Source organism: Wasmannia auropunctata, unplaced genomic scaffold (assembly GCF_000956235.1).
Source record: "Wasmannia auropunctata unplaced genomic scaffold, wasmannia.A_1.0 LD335981.1, whole genome shotgun sequence".
Lineage (NCBI taxonomy): Eukaryota > Metazoa > Arthropoda > Insecta > Hymenoptera > Formicidae > Wasmannia > Wasmannia auropunctata.
In genome coordinates, this window is record NW_012026909.1 from 83,673 (window position 1) to 109,607 (window position 25,935).

Consider the following 25,935-nt stretch of genomic DNA (forward strand, 5'->3'; position numbering starts at 1 on the left):
ATTATAATAATGCAATGTTGCAACAACATTATAACATTCCAGCTGTATTGCAAAAATGTTACAATATTACTGTAATATTGCAGTTATAATCTGCGTTTGCTGGGATCTATCTCGAATTTTTCTCAATTATAGCTCAATCTCTTGTGCGCGCGTGCAGCGCTTTAGCTAAAAGCATAATTTTCGTCGGCAAAATAGAAGCGAGTTAATTCTCGGGGAGAAAATGAAATATAGGGTAATTCAGCAAGGACAACACGTTTAACGGTTAATGCCAAGGCGCGATCTTCGCCCCCTGTGGCATCACCGGCCACGGTGTAACACGCGCCAACTATAAATGCGTTGTAATTGACGAACGTGGTGTAATAACTGAAACGCACGCCGATAGATGTGTTCTCTCCGATGTATCAACATGGTGCGAACGCCGATGCGTGCGCACGTCGGTGAGACCCCTGGGGCCTCAAGCCAGCCTTACGCAAGACCCATCACGCTGGTCCCGCAGGGAGGAGGGACCAGATTGCCGGATAGTGAAAGCAGCCGAGGCGAGTCGGACAAGTCCGACAGATCGATCAGACGTTCGAATTGAATACGTCACGATGACGGTCAGTTAATTAGTTTAGACTTTCTATGAACACGAATTGTCTGGAAAATATAATACCAGAAAACATTTAAAAAATAACATATTGAATATAAAAAAATCGTATGGTATTCTGTGTTTTGATTTCTATCGGCATTTATAATAAAATAATAGATAACAATTTCAAGAAAAGGAAATATACATTTCGTCTTACTTGAGAAAAGATATATATATATATATAAAACACGAATAAATTCGATCAAAATAAATTTTCTATGGCACGTTTGTGAAATAAAATAAAGTAAAAAGATATATAACATAATACAATGTATATATCTTTTTACTTTATTTTATTTCACAAACGTGCCAGAAAATTTATTTTGATCGAATTTATTCGTGTTGCAAACAAAATGCAAATTATAAACGATTGTGATATATTTCGTCGAACGTTTCGCGAATTACGTAAAGAGAAAGGTTGCTATCAGGCAAATGAAGAGAAATTGTTAGCCGCGGAAAATCGTGGCATGCTGTTTATTGTGCACCGTAAATCGCGCCGAATCGCCAAGTAGTTGCAGTTTTCCAGAATTTTCCATTCGAGAAGTACATAAAATATAAGAGATAAAACGAATTTTTAATAAAACGTACAACGCGAAAGTTGTGAAGCAGGTATATTAAGTATAAAAAATATGATTATATTTGTCGTCTGTCAAATTGATTTTTCTTCGCTTACGTTAAACTGCCAAAAGTTTCTTTAACAAGAAGTAAATGCGACTGAAGGCGCAACGTCTGTAATGTCAGATGTTGCAATGTAATCCGATGATGAATGGGTTAATTAAGCCTCACGCTGACATTTGACTCGCCGGAGTGAAATCCAGGATGCGAAGAAGTGATCTCGCGAGTGCATTTCGCGATGTGCTCTGGAGTATGTGGGGGGTGAGGAGATTTTCGACGTGCAATCTTTCGCGTCAGAGAAAGTCACGCTCATTGTAACGCACGATAAATATAGTATTAACGATTTGACTTATACGATACCAACACTTGTAATATACGTACATTAAATGCGTTTGATCATATCAATAGATGAATTTCGACGATTATATACTTCGCTTAATTTATCTTCTTCAATTTTTAGATTACCGCTTGAAAACATTTTCTCTTGTTTTTCTTTTCAACTTAGAAGATTTAAAAACTATAAACAATACTTTTTATATCTAATAATAATCCTTAACTTAACTTGTTTTATATTCTTAATGTTTTTCTGATAATATAGAGTACGTAATGTTTAATATATTAATAATATAGTACATTATGTTTAATATATTAAAAATACAATTTTAAGAAACTAAAATTTTGCATTTTTTTAGATTGAATAATTAGATCTTTGTCAAGAATATTTTTTGAGATTTAAGAGAAGTAATATTATCATTTTGCAATGTCTGGTTATTTTATTACTTTTCTATCTTTTATCTTCCCATGTATAAATTTGCATAAACGTTTTTAAAATACTCTTTTCACGAAATCTGAGATAAAAAATTATTAATTCCATTAGATATATTTTAATACATATATATTTTTTCTGTGTTACTTTTATCTGCAAGAACTAAAAGAATTCAAGTTTTACTATATTATCACTAACAAGAAAGATAAAAGTATCGAATTTTGTATTTAAGCAATACGTCATTATATGCCAAGTAAATTTTAATTTTATTACAAATATAGTTAAAATAATAATAAATTTTTTAAATCTTTGGCCCATTTCTACCATTGTAGATTAACTTTGTCAGTTTAATTTACTCTCTTTTACTATCTTTTTTCTAATTTTTAAAATTAGAAGAGAATAAAAACTAAGTTAAATCGGGATTGAAGATAATCTACGTTAGAAAGAAGAAATATGGTGGTAGAAATGAACATCTGTGTAACTAAACTTTAATAGCAAACGTCAGATTTATTCGCTCTGGTCTCGTGAGTTTATAAATGAATTTCTGGTCACCTGGACAGAAAATGAAAAAATATACATAAAATATCAAGACAGAATATCAGAATATATACATAATTACAACATTAATTAAAAATGATGTTACCTAAGACAACATCCAGAGTGAAAGACTTATTTCCCCATTAGATTATAATAAATTTCATTCCTTGAGTTATTTAATCGGAATTGCGGGCGAGCGTTGCACGCGCCTTTACAATAAAATTTCGACATAATCGATAATATTATATAAAATCGGACCGGTTCGAGCCGGAGGGTTTATCTAACGGATGTTATATAGAACTTGATATCGTCGGACCGCGGGGTTTTCTTTTCGCGGGGTTAATGATCCGCAACCGACGACGGCTTTATTACGGATTTTCCAAACGCGAATTTGTTTACGTAAAAGGAGAAAGGGGTAGTAATTCGTCGCGGGGAGGGCAAAAGCGCGATCGCTCTCGCAAAGATCATGCAGTGACTTTTACGTAAGCATGCGTATCACATGCATTTATTGTTCCTATGAGTAAAAAGATGAGCATTACACACGTAGCTGCGGTTAACTGCGGCATCCTCGGTACGCCAACTCAGTTCTTGTGTTTATAATAGTCCTCGCTGAAACATTGCGTTTTATCATAAAGAGAGCAGTCTAGCTGACGTATTTTTTAAAGTTTAAATTTCGAAATTTAGAGAAGAATAGTGAAAAACAAATAGAGATACTAACGAATAATTATCGAGATATAATAATATAGGAAATTCAGAAATCGGTCTCACAAATTTATGAGAGAACCTATCATTAAAACTGCATAAATATAAGTTACTTTAAATATATATGTATATACATATAATATAGTACATTATGTTTAATATATTAAAAATACAACTTTAGGAAATTAAATTTCTTTGCAAAAGCATTTTTTAAATACTTTGGAAATCTGAGATAAAAGAATCATTGTATATACGTATAACTTAAAATATATATATATATATATATATATGTATATATATGTATATGTATAGCATAAAAGATTTTGTCAAGGATATAAAAAAACAGAAGAATGAAGCTCACCATCCCTGCACGTATTCCGGTTCCGTGCACCTGAAGCTCTCCTCGTTGTACACGGTGCCGGGCTCGCATTGGCCCTTCTGCGGCACCACGCCGTTCTTGCAGATGTAGAATTTGGCGCAATCCTCGGGATGCGGATACGTGGGATGCGGCAGGATCCTGCCGGACGGGCCGGCAACGTCGCCGTCCGGGCATACGAAGCCGTCGTCCAGGACGTCGCGCTTCGCGTTCTCGCACAGGCGAATGGAATCCGCCGGCCAGACGCAGCTCGACATCTTGGGCTCGTAGACCAGTCCGGGCGGGCAGGGCACCACCTGCACCACCCCGTCGATGCAGTTGACGAAACGGTCACACGCGGCCGGGTCCTCGTGGCTGAAGATGCCGTTCGCGCGCGGGCAGCCCTTGCTAGGCTGCGGCTCCTCTGTTCCGTCATATAATATATTATTAATACCAATGCATATATATATAATTATGTAAATTTTATATTAGACATATTTATTAATTAATATACAATATAATTGTAACACAGCAGAATGTATTTGAGAATTTACAGCAAAATTTTTTCTGTGATCCAAGTTTATCTTGGAACTTGCTAACAAGGTCTATTGTCTTTTTCATTTGAGCAATTGAATTAAATATTTAAGAGAATGATTAATATTTAGTGTAAATATCAATTTTTATATTAAATATTGAAAAAATGTAAAAAAATTTGTAATTTAAATTTTATTAAATTTATTTTGCGCTTTATTTTAACTTTTAATAGATTTTTTGCATAATTTTATTAATTAAAGTTTTATAAACTGATCTACGATATAAAGATTAATATTATTTATAAGGCTAGATATTACTATTTAGAAAGAAAAAGACTGAACCCGAGAGAGAATTTGACTGTCCATTCGTCTAAAAACCGGTTCATACCAAGTTCTATTTTTGCGATACAGCCTAATCGACCATTCTTCTGGTTTGTCGAGCTGTTGGGGAGAATATGGAAAAAAGAGCATAAGAGAAATCTCATATATAACTGTAGACTTACTTCCTTTAATCGAGCATTATCAGAAAGAATTTTCATCTCGAACGAAAAATCTCTCGACTTTAATGGCCTATAAATATAAAGCTAAATGATACAAATAAAAGTAAATGTATTTCACTCTAAATAGCAAATGATATTTTTATACGTGAAATTATTTGACTGGCATATAATAATTTAAAAAAATTTGATCTCTATTACTTACAATTAATCAAAAGAGAAAAACAAAAATTCAACAGAATCATGATAATCATATAAGTAATGTAGATTAATTTCGTAATAATAAAGAAAGATTTAATGAGTCTGGGGAGAGGGGGAGGGGGGAGAAGGAGATCCAATAATTCGGAACTTACGCAAAAGCGTGCGGTCGCCGCAGGGCACATTCGCCGGTATGTCGCAGAAATCCTTCTTGGGATTGTCATCCCTGAAGACGAGCCCATCCTTGCAGAGCCTCTCCTCAGGCTGGCCGTCCAAGCAGGCGTAATAAAGATCGCACTGCTCCGGATCGGGGAAGAAACCCTTGGGCTCCGGGCACCGGAACTGCTGCTGCGCCCCGCTCAAGGTCGCCAGAATCACCAGCGGCAGAAGACCACGAAGAAGCACGTGCTTTCCCACTTCCGTCATTCTGAAGAGAGTCCTAGAAGAGATTCGCGAAGTTCTTCAGATCTTCGTTTTGAAGCTACCGTCCCGAGGAGACTCCTTTCTCTCTTCTTCTTTTTCTTCCTTTCTTCTTTCTCTTCTTCTTCTTCTCTTATCTTCCTCGTCCTCCTCTTCGGCTTCGGCAGCAACGCGTCGCGACGCTGATAAAACGTGACTGCGAGTCCGAAACGGGTTCTGTTTCGCTCGGCGGTCTCGCCACCACCTTGGCGGGTCCTTGCTGTTGCACATTTCCCGACCCTCCCTCCTCCCGGCTTCGCCCCCCTTACGCCGAAAGTCCCGTCATTCTCTCTCTTTTCTTCTTTCGGATCGAGCAGCGGCCTCCTTTTTCTCCCGTCACGAATGCATTTTAATGGGCGCATAGCTAGACGCAAGTTTTATTGCATTGCGTTATTATCGGTGCATATAAATTCTGGACGTTTCCGGGTGCCGACCGCGACGGCGGCGCGACCGGGTCGTGTTGCTGCGTTGTGTGCTACCGTTTCGCGATTTGCATCCCTCACCTCCGCGCTTGGAATCTGCGTCGCAAACACGCGCGCGGCTGCCTGTATTACGTTTACCTTAAGTCTCCCGAGTTCTATTTCGTCAGCCCGAAAACCGAGATATTTTTGAAAGCGGAACGAGAGAAATTGTTTCGCGGGTTTCGGAGAGAAATAATTGTCTATTTGTTTATTTAAGTTAATAGAGCAATTACGCGCTAATTAATTATTTAAAACTGTCTTTCTGCACCGCAGCTATGCACCGTTGTGGAGAAAACAAACGTAATGATCTTGTAGTTGTAGAAACAGTTATCTATCTAAGTTAATGTGACAATTACATTACATTGATTAATAATTTTCGAATAATAATCTAAACGAGAATAATATGATCTTACGAATTTAAGAATAATTGGAATACGTATTTATATGAATATAAATATGAATGAGACTTTTAAAATGTTATTTAATTTTATTTAAATCAATATATACCGTTAAGAACTTCTTGTATTATTCTCAAATAAAATAATCTTGTAGATGTAGAAACAGTTATCTGTCTATTTAAATTAATATGACAATTGCATTACATTAATTAATAATTTTCGAATAATAATCCAAACGAAAAAAATATGATCTCATGAATTTAAGGATAATTTAAATACGTACATTATATAAATGTATAAATATAAACAAGATTTTTAAAACGTTATTTAATTTTATTTAAATCAATGTATAGGTACTGTTAAAAAATTCTTGTATTATTCTCAAATAAAATGATCTTGTAGATGATAGAAACAGTTATCTATATTTATTTAAGTTAATGTGACAATTGCTTATATTAATTAATAATTTTCGATAATAATTTAAACGAAAAAAATAAGATCTCACAAATTTAAGGATAATTGAAATATGTACATTATAAATGAATGTCAGACTTTTGAAACGTTATTTAATTTTAAATCAATATTTACCGTTGAAAAATTCTTGCATTATTCTCAAATAAAATTGTAATATGTCTTGCGAACGCGACGCGAATATTTGAGTTTGAATATTTTATGCATATTGAATATATCACATTGCAGAGTGGAGAATTTAATTTTTATCTAACAAGTGGAATTAATTCTCAAAAAGCGTTCAGCAAGTGGCATTTGCGACGGACGTTCGCGAATTGGAAAGTTAAATGGAAGAATACCGTGCATAACTCAACTTACCTGCCACGCGAGAGAAATAAATTGATCTCTCGCTGAGAAAGAGTAACGGCATTTCTTTAATCCAATGTGTTATGAATAGAAAATTGTTGTTTTTGTTGTGGTGTTTTGCGTTTTCGTTGCGCCTAAAGTGCCTATAGAATTATGACGATTTATCTCAAATATTTCTTTTCTCTCTTCGTCGATCTTTAATTTATTTTATTACGCACTTTTAAGGATCTGCATTCTTTATTTTTTCCATTTTTTTTCCGCCCTTTTTTGACATGAGAAACTTTTTACACTTCGCCATTGACAGATATTTTGGGAAAGCGCGAGGCGAGCGAGCGCATCTCTCGTCCGTATTTCGTAATCGATGCAATGCCAGAAAAAGAATGAGGGAAAGAGAGAGAGAGAGAAAGTGAATCGCAGAACGCGAGAGAATCAAGAGAGGCAGTTCGGGAGAAAGTGATAGTCAACTGGGTCTCGTTGCAAGAATAATTCAAGGCCTTCTGCACGTTCCGCGAATACCGTTTCGCGAATCGATCGACAACTGAGTCACCATTTCTCTTGAGAAAAATTAAGATTACCTTGACGGTAAAATGTACGGTCAGTTAATTAATTGTAATAAAGCCTCTTTCTGTCTCTTTCTTTTTTTTTATTTGCTGTACAGCACAAATTTTGTTTAAAGCCTATAGAAATTCAATATGTTTGTTTAACAGCTGAAATAAATAATATTGTGAACTTTAAAATTATTTCCGGAATAAAACACGTTTATAATTTGTAATCACGGATTTCTTGCGTTAATTATACGAATCAAATTGAATTTGATTTTCTTGATTATGTAAATAATTAAATTAATTGGGCAGTTTATATAACAAAAATATTATCTCAATTCTAATCCGGCGCATTTTAATTAACTGGGAAACTGTGGAAAGGAAGTCGGGTCTCGATTGACTGATCGGAGACTAATAAAGTAAAAATAAAATGTATTCCAAGACATTCAAATGGCTAAACACACACATGGAGTTACACGCATGGGCGGTGACAGGGGGTGAGGGGGGGGGGGACAGGTGATTAAAGTGAATGTGCGACGTCCCGATGCGGGACAGATGAGCGTGGACGACTTCCTTACGGCTTCTTGTCGTCGTCCTTGTACCAGTCCTCGCTGCAAGGTAAACGACAGTCATTAAATTCCTCGAACTTTTAAATGAAGCATATATATAGCTCAATTAATTCAAAATAAGAGATTTCATAAAAATACTGTGAAATAATTCTGTGACTGTCTACATAATTATGTTGTACAAATATCAAGAGATGGAAATTGAATCTTAAAAATCACAATCGCGCAAATTCTTCATACATAATACTTAAAAAAAAAAGCTCGTTGATCGAGTGAGATTATTAAATTTCTCCTATTTAACAATCTAATATATATTGCAACGCGTTTAAGAAATACCATCAAAATTGTACATGTGTCCGCATTATTTCGGACGATTTCAACATGTTTACAATCCAACGTGAATTTTGGGTGATTATATTTAATTGCTGGCTCGTCAATATGGAAATTTAATGACGCAATAATAATATAGCAAGGCGGCTCGTACCATCCGGGGACGTTCTCGGGTGAATCGCATCTCTGCTGCTCCTCGTTGTAAACGGTGCCGTCGCTACAACCTTGCTCGCGCGGCGTCACACCGTTCAGGCATACGTAGAACTTCTGACAGTCCTCGGGATGCGCGAATTTGGGATGGTCGACCAGCATGCCCCTACTGTCGACCTGGCTCTCGGTCGGGCACTCGAAGCCGTCCTTCAGCTTCTTGCCCAAGACCCCGCAGCCCTGCATCATGCAGCATATTTCTGCGTTATTATCTCGTTATTGTCTCGAGGAGCGTTGCAATGATTAGCACTTATCAACTCGATTTAGCAATTTTTCAATGAATTTGCGATTGATCTTTTTTCACTAGATTAGACGACCTAATTCACGATCTAATTTTCTCAATATTAAACATTCTTAATTCTCTTTTTCCTACTTTTTACAATTTTTAATTTCTCATCTCCAGTTTTGTTTTACGTAGTTATTATAATTTTATTTAATTAAGCATGCAAGGTATTAAATTTAAAGAATCATGTACTGTAATGTAGCTAACCGAAGATTACGATTTCGTTGTTCGCATCTCCTGAACGCCGTTCGTCTGATTCCTCTAAGTTCAAACGCTAACAGAATTGCATCGTTAAATTCCCGCTAATTGCAAGGAAATATTTCAGACCCGAGGATCTGTAATTGGGAGAAAGCACGCGCAAGTACACGCGCGCGCAATGCGCGGGTTGTGTTAGAAGTGCGTATACTTTCTCCCAATTAAAGATTTAACTTTGGAGAAGTTCGTGGCCTTTGTTACAATTCCGAAACGATCCCTCGAAACCTCCGTCCGAGGCAGCTCCAGCATTACACGCTGAATATATACGTTACGTATATAGGATAAAAAGTCAAGATTTCGTTCCCGGAACTTTAAACTTTCAATTAACTTTACTGCCAAACGCGTGTATCGTAATCGGCAAACAATTCTTTCTCGGGCCTCCTCACCTCGCGACCCGCGCTATCCGGCCACACGCAAGTGCCGCTGTACTCGTCGAAGTGCAGCCCGGTCGTGCAGGTGATCTCGATCGCCTCACCGTCGATGCAATTGTAGAAGACGTTGCACACTGTCGGGTCGGGATGCGCGAAGAAACCGTTTCGTCGCGGGCACTTCTTCGTCGACTGTGGCTGTTCTGTTTTAACAAGGACGAGCCACAATTAATTAATCGTACAGCGCTTCATTATCGCAATTACCTTATTACATTCGATACGTGAACGTAACTATAGTTAAGTTGGACGCGTATAAAATATACAAGATGCAGTTTGTGTGGACATAGATAAAAATAGACAGACATTATTTTTATATAATTGTAAAAATCATGATTTGCCTAGCAAAAGAAATTTAATTAATAATTCGAAATTCTATTCGATGTTAATTAATTAACATCGAATAGAATTTTTTTTCGGTTGGTTAACCAACCGAATGCATTGATCTTTTGATATACGTTTTATTTGGTTTACATGTATTGTTTTATTCCTTAGACATAAGTAAAAAGTATAAACACGGATATTATTTTAATGTAATTGTATAAAAAATAATGATTTGCTCAACAAAAGGAATTTAATTAATAATTAGAAATTCTATTCGACGTTAACCAACCGAATATATTGATCTTTTGGTATACGTTTCTTCGCGACAAATCTGTGACGGTTCATCGCCTTACGTAATTCGAGACGGTCGCCGCAGTCGACGTTGAAGACGTGGTCGCACTTGTTGATCTTGCGATTCAGGGGATCGAACACAAGACCGTCCGGGCACAGCTTCTCCGTCGCCACGCCGTCGACGCATTCGTAATACTTGTCGCATTGCTTGCTGTCCTCGTATTGGCCGTCCTTGTTCGGGCAGTTGTACGCGGCGTCTGTAATGCGACGAGATGTAATATACTATACCGCGCAGGCGGAAATCGACCCGGCGTTTCCGGTATAGACGGAGGTGGTCGAACCCGTTCGACCCCTGCCGTCGAATTCTTTCGTCGGATCGGCGGCATTATTTCGTCGGTTCGTTACGTAATTTTGTCTTGGCCGCGCTTATGCACGGCCGTTGCTTATGCAACTCGCCGAACGAGAAAACTGACATTTACGATTTAGAAAGTTCGCTCTCGCACTGTCTCCGCGCTAATTCTAACGACCATTTCCGAGAGCTACTCTCTTTCGCGCTTTCCTCCTTTATCCTTGTTCTACCGGTCATGAATAATTCACTAATATCAAGCAATTTGTTTATAGCATTAATTAACATTTTAGTAATAATTCTTACTTTATTGATTTACAGCAAAAATAAATAATTTGTTAATAATATTCTTTTGCAGAATTATCAAATAATTCTGCAACAGAGTGATTACCGGTATAAAAATAGAAAAATTGGGTTCTTTGCAGTATTTAAGATGCTAATAAGCATCGAATTAAGAATTGAAGACCAATTGTGATCTTGTTATTCCAACTTTAGTTAATGATTGCGTGGCAAGTCCGACATTGGCGCGCAGTTTAAATGGCTGAATAATGGATTTAAAATGGATTTAAAATTCATATAGAATTTATTAGGCACTAAGATCCAGCCGTGTAAAAGGCGCTATCAAATTTATTTGTGTTATTCACTTACGCGATCTAGTTCAAAATAATATTGTTAAAAAAGTTAGTATTACAGAAATTATAAAATATAATGTATTTATATGACATAAATGGATTACATTTTTTTTCTGTAAATATTTTTAATTCAATATTTACAGAAAAAAATATTTTAATGCAGTAAAAATATTTTAATTAAACATTTTTACTGCATCAAAAAGTATTTAAACTTTTGAAGGATTGAATATAATATAATATTCGAATGTGTTAATTAAGAGAGAAGGGAAAACAGTTTAAGAGTAACAATTATAAGACGGATTCAATATATTCTTTTATAAAATTAATAAAACTTTATTTTACTTTTCCTTTTTTTTCTTTTTAAAAAATTTTACATCCATTATGTACATTTGTCTAAAGTAGATTATATTGTAAACAATTTTATTAACAATAAATTATAATTTATAATAATATTGATCAACATTAACTTTTTAAAAAGAACAATAATTTTGATATTGCAAAGAGAGAGAGAGAGAGAGAGAGAGACAAACATTTTTAATGCGAGTATTCTTTGCAATACTTTAAAACGTCATGTTTCCCCTTTGATAATAGAATTAATACTCACGTGTCAGCGCGATCGCGCCTAGCAACGCGACGATCCCGGCCGTGAACATTTCTTTCGATTTGCTTGTGCTTTCTTGTCGGATCGTCGCGGGATGATCCCTAGGTCGCACTAAGATTTCACTGAAACGAACGGAAACGGGTTGAATTAGGCTATTTAAATTTTTGGTTCCTCTTTGGGATGGCCCGAGGTCGCCCTCGCGAAAACTGCAGCTCTTCGGCTACTCGCCGGCTGGGTATACCCCGCGGATCCCCCACTATCCCACACGCAAATCCCACTTTCGCCGTCACTTTTCATCGACACTCGTCGAGAATGACGATTGAGCAGACAAGTGGAGGAAGAGAGAGAAAGAGAAAGAGAAAGAGTGCGAAAGAAAGAGAGGAGACATTTACTCTCCTCTCTCCTCTCAGCGCTCTCACCTCGATGTCCTTCGTTCTGTTTTTCTTTGATGAGAAAAATGCAAATCGCAATCGCACGCTGCTTCGCAACGACGATGACGGGCAAATGCCGGAAAATTTCGCCAATATTTCAATTATATCGTTTTCCTCGTCTCTGAGAGGATTTAATTAATTTTTCAAGACGGATGAAATTTATTGATTTGATAAAAATACACTCTTGAGCACGTAGAAATCCCCATAAGAAATAAATTTCAGAATTATATAATTAAGAAAGACAAGAGATGCGACCAAAAAAAATTAAAGAATATGGAAGTAATAGAAAAAAATCACTTTTGCATTTCTTTAAATGAATTGTTTTCGTTAAATATTCGAAAGTTTGGCAACGCTTGGAAAAATCGAAAACTCTCAAGTTAATGAGGGCGAACGTTTTAAAAATCCATGAAAGCGGTTAATGTCTCGGAGAATCGTTTGCCCACGTTTCTAAATAATCTAAACGAACAATTTCAAACGAAGAATAGCAAATTACGCATCACTGACCGCCAGGAAACGACAGTTTTTTATTAAGCTTTCTTCTCTTAACTGTCATTTAACATTCACCTTCGCTCTCGCTTGAATTGTTCCGAAAAACTGAGTTCTGCAACTATGTTACTGCCCATCATAGTACTCTTTTGTTTATTTAGTAAGATATTAGTAAAACAAATTTGAGACATAAATCTCTATATCAACTATTAAACTATTATACATATATAAAATACATAAAATTTTATATTAAATAATTTATTTTTTCTATATGGAAAACAAAATATGCAAGAATTTTCTAACATATCTATATATCTTATAAAATATTTAATATAATAAAGTATAAAAATTATAAAACTATGAGATATTAGAGGCTGTAAGATATTAAGAAATATGAGGATTTTTAATTAATCACTTGCTCAAGCTTTTCATATTATATATAAATTTTTATTTTTTCTCATTGATACAAAATTGGTTATATAATAAAAAATAAAATTAGAATCACTTCAGTATTAACACACAAAATACAGTATATTTCTTATCAAAAGATACTGATTATATTAATTAGAAGTGCATACATGCTTATTTCAATCGTTCAAGTATAAGGTTTAATGATCTTTAGATGAAATGTATATCACAGTGGCATGATACTTCATTGCCACAATGTTGAATGTCAATCACAAGTTTTTCTTCGTCATGCACAATGATGCTCTTCCCGTTTCGCTCTCACTCTCGCTTCGGCAACGTTTTCCGATGTTTTTTCCGCGAGAAAGTGAGAATTGTAATATTCGATACGTAGTTTATTGATCTGCTGAAAGTTCACGTTGTTCTATTCTTGTAATAGAACATATAATCTAATAAAGCGAATAAAAGTAAATTTTAATTCATTAATTAATGTTATGTTATTGTATATATCTATTTCAATTAATAGAACGTTTCGTAGATATTTTTGCTATCTCATCTCTATGCGGTTTCTGCTTAATATCAGTGTTCTAACTAATGTTCACTCTCTTTGGCTTACGTAAAATGATCCTCGTCTCACGATCTTCGGGCTTACGAAAGCATTACGTTAGAGCTGGATTTCGGAAATGTTTCCCACGTATGAAATGCAAGGAACGCCAGTCGATATCATACTTTCACCGTTCAAATTTAAAACGTGATCTGAATTTATTACGGAGCAGTTCCGCGATTCCTGGTTTTAACGAAATCTCGCGATTTTGCGAGAAAATAGAGTGATTGTCATCGAAATCAATAAGCCGAAGACGTTAATAAAATAGACTTTAATAAAATAGTAATGTAATATAATGCGCCAATTAAATGAAAACGTAAAAATAGTTTGTCGCCAGGAGACTTCGAATAATTTTCTTCGGAATTAACAGCTTTTTTTTTTTAAACTGTTTAAAGTCGAGTTCACGAATCTGTCATCTGTCTAAGCAAATTATTTCGAAGATAGGACGAAATATATTTTGAAAAGCGTGTGTTTGTAAAGATATTTATTATACAATACGATTTAAAAATAAAGAGACTTAAAAACCTACATGCTTAATCTAAAATCTTGATTCTAAGCAGTTGGTCTGCTGCCTTTTCTTCTGCTTGGTCCACCGGTAGGCTTTGGCTTGGGCGGTGGATTCTCCAAGGCGTCCAATTGTTCGTCGGTTAGCTGACCCTTGTACCAGTCTTTGCTGTAATTACATTATTTACTTCAAATATATGTTTGATGATAAATTAGAAGAAAAAAAGCATAAGCTGTTTTATTATAATTTTTCGATGGATTTGACGTAAGTGACACGTAACTCCAAAAAATAACACACAAATGAATTTTCTCCTTCTTTTTATGAAAAAAAAAAAAGAAATCATTTTTTATGTTATTTTAAATTGTATATATATAAATCATAATTTAAATCTAAATTTTATTATTCATGTTTTTACTTTTCTGATGTGTTCGATTAAGTTCTTTAATTTTGGGTATTAATTTTGACTTAATTTTTTGTTTGGAGTACTTGAAATCTATATACATTTCTTATATCAATTTTAATTTATCAATTTTATAAAATATTGTATTATTTATAGAAACAACTTATAACAAAAAATCTATTATTTTAAAAAAACATAAAAAAATCATTTTTGTTATATTGAATAGTGAAGAACTATGATTTTGGCCGGTTCCTCATTTTCTAAGCCAAACACATCATCGATATTTAGAATTATTCTTATCCTTAATAAGAAAATTAAGAAAATTATAAGAAAATGGGAAAATTCTACTATATAATTCGTACCATTCGGGAATTTTTCTGGCCCAGTCGCACTTTCCGGTGCGTTCGTCGAACGCCTGGCCGAGTTTGCATCCGCTTCGCCTCGGTATCTCACCGTTGACACACACGTAGAAGTACTGACAGTCCTCGGCGTCGGGATAACGCGGATGCGTCGCGGCCACCGAGTCGTCGACCTTCGGGCAAGTGAAGTTGAAGAGTTCGCGGGAGCCGCAGCCCTTCTTCTGCGCCTCGTCCGGCCAGTTGCAGATGCCGGTCTTCTCGGAGAAGACCAGACCATCCGGACAAGTGATCATGTTGAACTTGCCCTCCACGCAGTAGTAGAAGGTATTACAGTTCCTGGGGTCCTCGTGGGCAAAGTAGCCGTGCATGCGGGGACAGTGTGGCGATGATTGTGGTTTTTCTGTAAGAGGAATAGATATAAAAATTTAGTGTAAAAAAAAGAATGAAATCTTTCAATATCAAAACAGATGATAAAATAAAATAAATTTTCGAAATATGTGTATTATTCAAAGATGCACGTGTAATATTAACATTTTTTTAAATAATACTTTCGAATCACTTGACTCGTGTCATGAATCGTTAAGGCTGATTCGCAATTCGCAGGCGCAGAGAAAAAAAGAAAGAACCGTGGAAAAAAAAGAAAAAAAGAGAGAAACGTCATCTTGCGTCCGCGTTTGCGAATTGCGTTTTGCGTGTTGCGACTTATGTAGACCAGCCTTTACATAATATATAAACAACGGAATATAGCTCGCTTACGTAGCTTGGGTCTCTTTGAGCAATCGATGCCGAACGGCAAATCGCACTTCTCGTGCTGCGGGCTGAAATCATTGAAGACAAGACCGTCGGAGCACAATTTTTCCGTTATCTTGCCGTCTCGACAGTCGTAATATTTATCGCATTGTTCCGCGTCCGGAAAGTATCCATTGGGCTCCGGACATTCGTCCACGAGCTCCCCGTCGTCCTCATACTCCTCCTCTGGTTCCTTCGGCGTCGTAGCTGAAGCGACCTTTCGACGGCTTTGCTCGGCGGCCTCTTGCTTCCTCGTCAGAGCAACGGCAGCCCCTGTGATTTCAAATTTTATATTAAAATATAATATAAACGAGAGATTGCGTAACAATAGGAATGAAAAAGAATTGTTATTAAATTCTTTAGCATTTTCAATAATTTCTCAATATTGTTTTGTCAATGCTGACTCGAAAAAAATAATTCATGTATTACTTCACTAATTTAATGTATTTTGTATTTTATTTATTAGTTACAATAGGAATTAATAATTCATGTATTACTTCACTAATTTAATGTATTTTGTATTTTAATTATTAGTTCCTATTGTAACTAATAAATAAAAAATTTTTTTAGGGAAAAAGTTATTAAATATCAAGAGGATTGTATGAAATTTCAGTCTTATTTTCGTCAAATCGAATCTTTTTAGACTTTTATGGGTCGAAACCTTTTGCGTCAATGAGCTATTCATTGTCAGCAAAGCAGAGAAAATAAAAAATGAAGAAAGACAAGAGTGAACGTATTAAGGTAGAGGGTCGACTGGTCCCTCGGCACGTTTTCAAGGCGGCACGTTGTCTGCGTCCCTGAAGAAATGCCGGTCGACCTCGCGAGCGTGAGCGAAGAAAGTGAGAAAGTGGCCGAGCTCTCGTGCGTACGCTCGGTCGTCCGGCCGTTCAGAACTTTAATGTCGCTTAATCGGCTCGATCTGATAGCTTTCAAACGCCGTAGACTTCGTTAGTAAACATCGCGATTCCGATGTAAAGAGATAACAATATAAATACAATCTTGAATGGTCTTAACTATATCGAACATGTTTCTTCCTACTGTAATCAAAGTTCTTAATTATTTTAAACTTATTTATCTATTGTAAATTAAATGAAAAATAAAAGCAGGAAATAAAATGGAAATATAAACGGAATATATAAAGTATAAATAAAAAATTATCATATTTTCCTATCTTATAGTAATATACATATTTTATAAATAAATTAAAAATAAATATATTTCTTGAATTGTGTTTTATTCATTTTATATTGAAATTGTATAAACCAAGTATATAAATTTATAAATACAACTTGATAAATACAACAAGTTTTTATCAGTGTGTATATGTTCCACATATGGCAAATATATTGAAGAGTTTTCACGTTTTACTGCAAATTCGTTATCTAATTGAAAATAATAAATTGAAAACATAAAACAGTTGTTTATTACAAATATACGATTCGTAACACTTTTACGTGAAAAAAAAGAATCCAAAAGGATATCGAAAAATTCAGCTTTGGATTTCATCTTGAACAAATAAAATTGTGATGAAGGGCTCACCGAGGCAGATCAGGAGAAGAAGGATTTCCGTCTTCATCCCGATGAAAGGATGGCGCCGTTGAGAAAGAGAGAAAAAAAGAGTGACGTCACTATTGTACAATGATCCAGTCGTAGTAACGTGGCCGTATTCGTGACTAGAGACTACTGGGCCCCTTCGAACGTCGGGGTCTTATATGCGGCCCCCACTTCATCCAGGGTTACAACACTTCGTGATCACGTAGAGTCTATGGGGGGAAAACCGACAATCTTCTACATATACACATGTGCACGGTGACATGCACTAGTATAATTTTCAGATGTATCAATTTATAGCTCGACTGGAATTGCATTATAGAAAATTGTACATTAGAAAATTGCGAGTACTAGCGTGCGAGTTATGTTAAAATCGGTAAAGCTGATATGGAGCTGAGTGTATAATTATATATTGATGAACAAAATATATAGATATGTATATACACATTTATTGATTTTTATGTATTAATAATAATGTAATTTCAAAATCATTTTGAAATAGTGTCAATACTGTTATATACAAATGATACTGTCATCAATGATTTTAATGTGATTCTCTGAATATGTCGTGGCATTGCTGCAATAGTGTCATATCTCGAAAATTGACAAGTTTGAGTTATTCATCACCAGATAAAAGTACACGCCAAAATCCATCTTTTCCAATGAATAACTCAAAATTGTCATTTCTATGACACTATTGCAGCAATGCCGCGATATATTTGCGTGTATATATTGTATTATTAATATTTTTAATTTTGTTTAACATTATATTATTATATATTATTAATTTTGTAATAACTTTTATGATGCCCTTGTAATTATTTATACGTTTTTTTTGCATATATAAAATTGCATATTAGAAAATATAATTATTTATTACATGTAGTACAAAACAATCCAAAAATTTTAATTAATTTTCTAAATTAAACTATAACAATTGGAAATGTAGACTGCAAAATATAAAAGTCGCGGAGGATGCGCTGCGAAAGCAGTACACAGCTTTACGAAAATCAAGATTTTCTGGTAACTTTATTTACCTGCGAGATATTTTTAGCACACTAAAGTCCACACATCGAGAAAAGGATATGAAATTCCAGTTTCTTCCCTTGATGTTTCCAGTTTTCGTTTTTTGCGTATCGTTACCTGTCGCGTAAAAATTTCGGAGCATGATAATACTGCTTAATCAATGATAACACTACCTATTTAATCTTAAGTTTCTTTAAAAAGAATATAATATTAATTTTTAAAGGTTTCTTTTTAAGTAAAAATTTATATTAAATCAAAATAAAATCATGATATGCATTTGTGTTCATTAATTTATACTTTTACTTTGTTAAATTCAAATTATGATATTAGTAACAACAATTTATAAAATAACATTTTAAAAATACATAAAATATATACAGCAGTGAAATATGTATTAATATAAAATTAATAATATTATATTTTTTTATCATTTCTAAATGTTAAAAAAATATTTAAACATTTTTTAAATGTATTTAGCTGATTTAATAATGCAATTTATTCGATTGTTTTTCACACGTTCTATGATATATTTGCGGTAATTTATTTAGAAAAGTGAAGGGCTACTCGTAAACAGCGTGATTTCAAGAAGTCACGACTAGAGAGTCGTTAAAGGTCGTTATTTACGAAACTATTTTTTTTTGTATCTTGGTGCAATGTATAAGAATGCAACCTGAACATATTTCTCATCCTTCAATAAATAGACCTTTAAGTTACTAATTGTAAGTTTAAAGTTTGCTAAAATTTAAACTTAAAATTTTTGCAAATTTGAATTTAAAAAATACATAACTATCTACTTTTAATTTCGTTTATTCTCCTTAAGATTTCAGTCTTAAACTCAATTTTCTCGAACTTATAAGAAGTTCAAATTAATTATGGCTCTACATTTTTCAATCTTCACTCTATCGATGAAACTTCTCACCTAGTACGAAGTCTCTCTGTCCCACCAGCCGCCTGGATTTCTTCTAATCCACCATTTCCGCAACTCCTCGTAAATTAATATGACGATGGCGTACGGCACACCGAGTAGCCACCACTCTGGCTTCAAGGGATACGTCTTCAGGATGCGATCCATGTAGGGCGCGTAGCAGATCACGCAAGCCAGGGCGATTTCAAGGAGCAGGCCCAGATTCAGGGTCCAGTTGCCCATACCCTGGCGCAGTAATGAGTTGCGGCGGGTTTTGCAGACCATCGCATCCGCCAATTGAGCGATCACGATGCTGACGAAGAAGGCGGTGTGGCAGGTGTGCTCGAGGATCTTGCGCTGCTCGTAGGTCCACTCCTGTCCATAACTGTCCTCCAGGTCATTCACCGCCGGACTGTCCCACTGTGGTCTTAGACCTAACAGTCGTTTAGGCAGAAAACCGTGTTCCGCCATCACCACGAAATACGTGAAGAAACCCGCGCACGCCTCAATCATGCCGATCTGACCGTACGCCATGAAAATCAGTTTCCGGCTGACCAGATGATCGCTATGGGGTATTCTGGGCTTTCTGAGATATTAAAAAAAAATATATAATAAAAAATTAAATATATTTAAATATATTTAGCAGCTTAGAGTTTCACTATCCACTTGAATTATTTGTTCTTCGAAAAGCGCTTTAGCTTTTTAAATATTTATTATTTATAAAGACTGCTAATTTTTTTTATATTGAATCAAATTTTTTAAGATTATTTTGCATGATATAAAGAATACTTTGTATATTTAATACCTCAACATTATATCCGACTCGGACTTCTCGTAAGCCAAGGAGACCGCCGGCCACATGTCCGTTCCCAGATCGATACATAAGATGCAAATCACACCGACCGGCAAAGGAATCCCGAGAACGATGAATGCTAAGAAAGGCGTTATCTCCGGCACGTTGCTCGCTAGAGTATAAGCGATGCTCGACTTGAGATTGTCGAATATCCGTCGGCCCTCCTCGATGCCCGTCACTATCGACGCGAAATTGTCGTCCAGCAGTATTAAGTCCGCCACTTGCTTGCTCACGTCGGATCCTGGCGATCAGAACTAGAATTATATCATCGTGATGACGATCGTTCGTAAAAAAATTGGAGCACGCGAAAAACATTTAAATCCTTTATGCCCCCGATATTTTTATATCTTAGAAGCAACAGACATTATATTTAAATTTATTTTTAGAAACTTTACCGTTGTGTGTATGTGTGTGATATTTATATTTTTCGGATATTTTTTATTTGAAGATCAATTTAATTTCCTCATCCCAGTTTCAGCTTTAGATTTATTTCATTGCATTGCAAGTCTAACATTAATTCGGAGTTAAAAAACACGCTAAATAATAGATTTAGAATTCATATGGAAATATTATTAGATACCAAGATTCAGTTTCGACCGTTAGAAGGAGCTCTTAAAATTAATTTGTGACATTCATATTTTTCTTCAAATAAAAATATTATCAGAGAAAAATGTGGATCCACCACCTGTGATGCCCATAGAGATACCGATGTCGGCCTTCTTCAAGGCTGGCGAGTCGTTGACACCGTCACCGGTAACCGCGGTAATCAGATGCAACCGCTGGCAGCTCTCGACGATTTGCAGTTTTTGCACCGGCGACGTCCTGGCAAACACAATCTCCCGATACTGCCTGATCAGTTGGTCCAGTTGCTCCGGTAGCAAATCTCGCAGCTGTGCGCCCGTCACCACAATGTCTTGTTTCTTGGCATTGCCGTTGATATTATCGTGGTCATCGTGGTCGGTAATGATGCCGACATACTTGGCGATCGCTTTAGCGGTGTCGGGATGATCACCGGTCACCATGATGACTTTGATGCCGGCGCAACGGCACTTGTACACGGCATCGGGGACAGTTGGCCGTGGCGGGTCCATCATGGCTATTAGCCCGATCTATATCGACAAAAGAAAATGCATTTTGTTGCAAAAAATGATTGTTAAAAAAAAATTAAAACTCGAGCGTTAAATTAAAAATTGTTAAATAATAAGAATCTAAAAAATATACTGGTAGAGAAAAAGGTTTAACGTTAAAGAGATACCAATCTCAAGTTTTCGAGGGGAAAATTTGGAGGATCGGCCTCGAAGTGATAACCCACGGGGAAGGCGGCGGTCGAGAGTTCGAGATCGGCAAAGCCGAGAACGCGTTCTCCGTTGTTCGCCAAGATGTAACAGGATTCTGTGTACGCTGCCCTTGTCTCCTCGTTCAAAGTCTTAGTCTCGTTACCGAACGCTACCATCGAACAGCGTTCGAGGACACGTTCGGGAGCGCCCTTGAAACACACGAGATACTTGCCGCGAAATAGATGCACGTTCGCTTGGAATTTGTCAGTCGAATTAAAGGGAATCTCCAATATCTAAAGATTCAAGTCTCGTGTTCAAGATAGTAATAATGAATTGTCTTTAATTACGCGCATAGATTTATTATTTTTAAAATTTGAATAAAATAAAACTTATATTAAAAAAGTAAACATATGATTTAACACTAGAACCTGTACCATTTTTAATCCATCTGATAGGTTTTCTTTTCCACTGTTAAACTATGTAGGTGCAAACTGAATTAATATTAATAAAAGTGTAGCATTTAGTTACTACTTTGCTCACCTGCCAAAAAATCATAAAATAATATAAATCATAAATAATTCATCCACGGTTTTATGGGAGGCTTAAATCGCCACGGTTCTAGTGTTAATAGAATCTTCCAAACATATATACAAAAGATCAGAAATTCGAAATTGATATAATACATTGAATTAGGTATAAAATTGGAAGGAATACTTTTCAGTTAATTAAATTTACAATTGGCATTAATATAAAATAATATGAATAAATATCAATTTTCTTCAATTTTTCAATCAAAAGACTTGATCAGGCTCATTCACCTTGATATAGTCCTTCCTGAAGAAATCAGCTCCTCCCTTCACGAGGACCTCCATACATCTCAGTAAAGCCGCATCCGAGGCATCTCCCAGGATCTGTCTTTTATGTAAAGGTAGCAGAGGCTTGTCCTCGGGCATCGGTACCCACTCGGCGCGATTGCAGAGACTCGCTACTCTGGCCAGATTTTCGAAACCTCGATTGTTGGCATATTTCCGCCACGTGTCCGACGCCAACACCTCGCGCAGCTGACCGTCGTACCACACATGTCGCACCTGAAGTTGCACAATTGCGATGGCAAGAACTCGATTGTACATTCAAAGTGAGAACATTAACAGATTGATTGTGCGAGGCGAAAGAAGCGTCGTTTACATAAAAGGTTGCGCTACGCAATTCTTACTCATTGCAAAATGTTGCAAAAAAACTATACTGAAGACTAAATAACACGCACGTATAGGGTTAATAAAAAGATATATGAAATATATAATCGTTATAAAAAGTAAAATATGACGTATAAAAATAAGTATAACATAAAATTATAGAATAATAGCTAATTTATGATTACATTGAAATTAAAAATAAAATTACAATTATGAATAAATGTATTTAAAATGTTAGAGTTGTATGTTTGCAAAGAAATGCGAGAAGGTGCAAACAAAAATGAGCAAACCTATATATAGATACACTGTGCTTTTGCAACGGAATTTCGCAAGAGGGGAAATGGGGATCGTACGGTCATCTTATTTTGCGTGAGGGTGCCGGTCTTGTCGCTGCAGATAACGGCGGTGCATCCCAGAGTCTCGACGGCCTCGAGATTCTTCACTAGGCAATTCTTGTTGGCCATCCTCTTGGCGGTCAAGGTCAGGCTGACCGTCATCGTGGCGATAATACCCTCCGGCACGTTCGCCACGATGATGCCAATCAGAAACACTACCGAGTCGATCCAGCCGTAGCCCATCACTATGGACATGACGAAGAACGAGACACCCAGAAAGATGGCCCAGCACGAGACGAGTTTCATGAAGCGATGTATCTCCCTGGAGAGAGGCGTAGGTCGGGTCGGCAATCTCGACGTTAGTTTGGCCACTCTACCCATCACCGTGTTATCGCCACAGGCCACAACGACGCCTCTTCCGCTACCTAAGAATTTATATTGCTGCCTAAAAATAACTACGATGTTTTTGTAGCATGGCAATATAATGTGTTGATTACTATTTTGATCTTTTTGGCAGTAAGTTTCTATCAGCGGAATAGAACTCACCAAATCGGAATTTAGAACTCATTTAATATGCTTTTTAAAATGAGAAAATAAAATATTAAAGATAATACTTTTTAAACGTTATTAGAAATTAAAACTTATAAATTATAATTCGTATGTTTCGTGTGCTCATGAGAAATAGCATGAGAAACAAATTTCTCAGATTATATTATAGAATATTTTTATGTTCCTTTAATTGAACATAGTGCGTACCTTCGACAACGTTCGTAGAAAAGAATACCATGTTCTTCGCTTGAATAACATTTCCGGTTTGCGGAATATTAGCCGTTCGTATCAGTGGTATCGATTCGCCCGTAATCGGCGCATTATCGACCTTCAAACCTTCGTTAAAATAAAAAGAATAAATTTCTACAAACTATTAAATTTATAATTTTTATTATATTTTTATAAGAGATTTTGTTAAATATAAATTAAATTTAATTAACGCTATTGAAAAATGATCATTTAATTTCTAATATTAATTTAATCATCTAACAGAAAAAAAAAGAAAAAAAGTAAATTGTTTGCGATGAAGAGTTAGAAAACTTATGTTTTTGCATGTATTTCCAGTTTTGTGTTTCTTCTCGGTGACGTGCAATCTCGGGTTTATATTTTTCGCAAATAATACCTCTCTGGACTTTCTTTCAATGAAAGACTTGAACAAAGCGAGAAATCGTCGCGAGTTGGCTCTGTGAGCGCGAGTTCGCGCGAGGAGAAAGGCTTGTTTTTTTCCATCTATATAAGGAAAACAAGAAGTCCACGCGTGATACGGTGGCAGGACACACTTCACCTTGACATTCCAGGATTCTAATGTCAGCGGGCACCCGGTCGCCGGTCTCCAGCAGGACGATGTCCCCGACCACCAGCTCGATCGCCAGCAACTCCTTTCTCTCGCCGTCCCGCAGAACCTTGGCGCGTTGCGGTATCATCTGCTGGAACGATTCCATGATACGCGAGCTCTTGGAGTCTTGATAATAACTGAACACGCCGGTGATCATGATCAGCGCAATCAGGACCACACCGAGCCAGAGGTGATCCTCGGAAGCCTCACCGTAGGTATTCAACTCCAAAAAGTAGTTACCGAAGCACAAAATGGCACCAATCTGGAAATTGAATACTCTTCGATGGACTTCTCTCAAAGGCTTTTCTTATAGAAAACTCTTTTTCTATATAATATATCCACGATAATTATCAGTAGATAATTCCCTACTTTTTATTATTAATTTCGTTAATTTTCACATTGAAAAACATCCCTGTTAAAAAAATCGATAGAAAACTATATAATCGTTTTTAATCGTAGTTATGAACCGTAAAAAAATTATTATGAATAAATTTATTATGATAATATTTTAATCATTTATTCATGATAAATTTCATTAAAACGGTATAAAACAATAAATTATTATAGAAATTCTGTTGATATTTCAATGATTAAAATCGCTTTTATTAGATGATGATAGAAAACGACAACATTTCTTTTGGAAAAGTGGAATGATAGATACGATAGGGCACTATAAAATATTTGACAGATCCTATCGGTTCTCACCGTTTTCTATCGATTTTTTTTTTAATAGGGATACGCAATTGTGACAATTTAATATACACATGATAATATAAATATAATATTATAAATCTTTAACCAATTAAATATAAATATTAGCTCATAAAATTAATACGATTTTAGAAATAATAAATAATTAAATGCTGATACAAAAAATTCAAAATTTGAAACTCTTATCTCATCTCATATTATAAACTTTGTTGGATTTCATATTATATTATTACATATTTAAAACATAAAATTGCAAAAAATGTTAAAAGAATAAGTAAACGATTATCTATAAAATTTAAGTAAAAATATATTCTTGCGACTCTAAACTCATGAAAGAAATTGTTAGAGAAATGACACATGTATTTTTTCTCTTTGTTCACTTTAATATAAGATTGTTTTCAAGGAGGAATGTTCGTAATAAGAAAGAATTCAAATTCTTCGAAAATTGCTACCCATATTAGCAAGGAAAATCCTCCGCAGCATCGCTGCAAGATCTTTTGAATCTTCAAGGTCCTCTTCGGTGGAGTCAGTGCGTTTGGTCCTTGATCTCGTAGGCGATTTTTCGCAACGATCGTAGATAAGCCCCGTTTATGATCCACCTGTAAATTTTGCAATAAATCCCCCGCCGATTTAATGTGCACGTCCGTGTCGATATCCCGACGAAGAGCGTCCAGATCGCGATTGCGCTGCTGTTGCGTTTTATGAAAGAATCGCCACATTTTTCACCATACGCGAATAAAATTACTTAGAAAAAAAGTGACATTTTCAAAATTTAAAACATGTATATCGTCAAAATTAAAAAAATGTGCATCTTTCTTTAAAAAACGTGTCATAAAATACAGACACATGTGTGAAGTTAAATCGTTATAGCAAAAGTTTGATCTTGATAATCGATTTCTTTTCCGTTACGTCATTTCTACATTTTTCCTTTTTATAATTTTTTTCAGCAATCTAC

General features: G+C 35.6%; 4 protein-coding genes across 5 annotated transcripts; all 4 read right to left on the reverse strand.

Annotated features, from left to right (window-relative positions):
* Nucleotides 1–2,372: 2,372 nt before the first annotated feature.
* Nucleotides 2,373–5,484, reverse strand: LOC105454573. 2 transcript variants are annotated; one of them, XM_011697250.1, is made up of 4 exons: nucleotides 4,987–5,484; nucleotides 3,610–4,027; nucleotides 3,090–3,155; nucleotides 2,373–2,561 (listed from the first exon to the last, which is right to left on the reverse strand). In XM_011697250.1, exons 1-3 carry the CDS (start codon nucleotides 5,255–5,257, stop codon nucleotides 3,128–3,130), a joined length of 717 nt encoding a protein of 238 aa, XP_011695552.1. In that variant the 5' UTR covers nucleotides 5,258–5,484; the 3' UTR covers nucleotides 2,373–2,561; nucleotides 3,090–3,127. The 2 variants fall into 2 exon arrangements, with proteins under 2 accessions (XP_011695552.1, XP_011695551.1); XM_011697249.1 differs by lacking the exon at nucleotides 2,373–2,561 and having other exon boundaries at nucleotides 3,023–3,155.
* Nucleotides 5,485–7,921: 2,437 nt separating this feature from the next.
* LOC105454574 (peritrophin-1-like) lies at nucleotides 7,922–11,969 on the reverse strand. The gene is made up of 5 exons (XM_011697251.1): nucleotides 11,771–11,969; nucleotides 10,251–10,445; nucleotides 9,535–9,719; nucleotides 8,558–8,790; nucleotides 7,922–8,118 (listed from the first exon to the last, which is right to left on the reverse strand). The coding sequence occupies exons 1-5, from the start codon at nucleotides 11,817–11,819 to the stop codon at nucleotides 8,082–8,084; spliced, it is 699 nt and encodes a 232-aa protein (XP_011695553.1). The 5' UTR covers nucleotides 11,820–11,969; the 3' UTR covers nucleotides 7,922–8,081.
* Nucleotides 11,970–14,160: 2,191 nt separating this feature from the next.
* On the reverse strand, nucleotides 14,161–17,370 carry LOC105454576 (peritrophin-44-like). Its single transcript, XM_011697254.1, has 4 exons — nucleotides 17,286–17,370; nucleotides 15,714–16,019; nucleotides 14,961–15,357; nucleotides 14,161–14,366 (listed from the first exon to the last, which is right to left on the reverse strand). The coding sequence occupies exons 1-4, from the start codon at nucleotides 17,320–17,322 to the stop codon at nucleotides 14,246–14,248; spliced, it is 861 nt and encodes a 286-aa protein (XP_011695556.1). The 5' UTR covers nucleotides 17,323–17,370; the 3' UTR covers nucleotides 14,161–14,245.
* Nucleotides 17,371–18,352: 982 nt separating this feature from the next.
* On the reverse strand, nucleotides 18,353–25,826 carry LOC105454575 (sodium/potassium-transporting ATPase subunit alpha-like). The gene is made up of 10 exons (XM_011697253.1): nucleotides 25,433–25,826; nucleotides 24,219–24,531; nucleotides 23,642–23,770; nucleotides 22,904–23,310; nucleotides 22,176–22,445; nucleotides 21,336–21,650; nucleotides 20,766–21,189; nucleotides 20,033–20,321; nucleotides 19,243–19,813; nucleotides 18,353–18,440 (listed from the first exon to the last, which is right to left on the reverse strand). Exons 1-9 carry the CDS (start codon nucleotides 25,697–25,699, stop codon nucleotides 19,243–19,245), a joined length of 2,985 nt encoding a protein of 994 aa, XP_011695555.1. The 5' UTR covers nucleotides 25,700–25,826; the 3' UTR covers nucleotides 18,353–18,440.
* Between the last annotated feature and the right edge of the window lie 109 nt (nucleotides 25,827–25,935).

Coding starts and splice junctions, on each gene's coding strand:
- LOC105454573 (XM_011697250.1), bottom strand. CDS start 5,257: ATGACGGAAGTGGGAAAGCACGTGCTTCTTCGTGGTCTTCTGCCGCTG. Junction 4,028..4,986: donor CGGCGACCGCACGCTTTTGC/GTAAGTTCCGAA, acceptor ATGACGGAACAG/AGGAGCCGCAGCCTAGCAAG. Junction 3,156..3,609: donor CCGGAATACGTGCAGGGATG/GTGAGCTTCATT, acceptor GCAATGTTTCAG/CGAGGACTATTATAAACACA.
- LOC105454574 (XM_011697251.1), bottom strand. CDS start 11,819: ATGTTCACGGCCGGGATCGTCGCGTTGCTAGGCGCGATCGCGCTGACA. Junction 10,446..11,770: donor AGGCGCGATCGCGCTGACAC/GTGAGTATTAAT, acceptor GTCGCATTACAG/ACGCCGCGTACAACTGCCCG. Junction 9,720..10,250: donor CGGCGACCGTCTCGAATTAC/GTAAGGCGATGA, acceptor TTGTTAAAACAG/AACAGCCACAGTCGACGAAG.
- LOC105454576 (XM_011697254.1), bottom strand. CDS start 17,322: ATGAAGACGGAAATCCTTCTTCTCCTGATCTGCCTCG. Junction 16,020..17,285: donor TCTTCTCCTGATCTGCCTCG/GTGAGCCCTTCA, acceptor TTGAAATCACAG/GGGCTGCCGTTGCTCTGACG. Junction 15,358..15,713: donor CTCAAAGAGACCCAAGCTAC/GTAAGCGAGCTA, acceptor TTCCTCTTACAG/AAAAACCACAATCATCGCCA.
- LOC105454575 (XM_011697253.1), bottom strand. CDS start 25,699: ATGTGGCGATTCTTTCATAAAACGCAACAGCAGCGCAATCGCGATCTG. Junction 24,532..25,432: donor GATTTTCCTTGCTAATATGG/GTAGCAATTTTC, acceptor TTCAATTTCCAG/ATTGGTGCCATTTTGTGCTT. Junction 21,190..21,335: donor CCCTCGAAAACTTGAGATTG/GTATCTCTTTAA, acceptor TTGTCGATATAG/ATCGGGCTAATAGCCATGAT.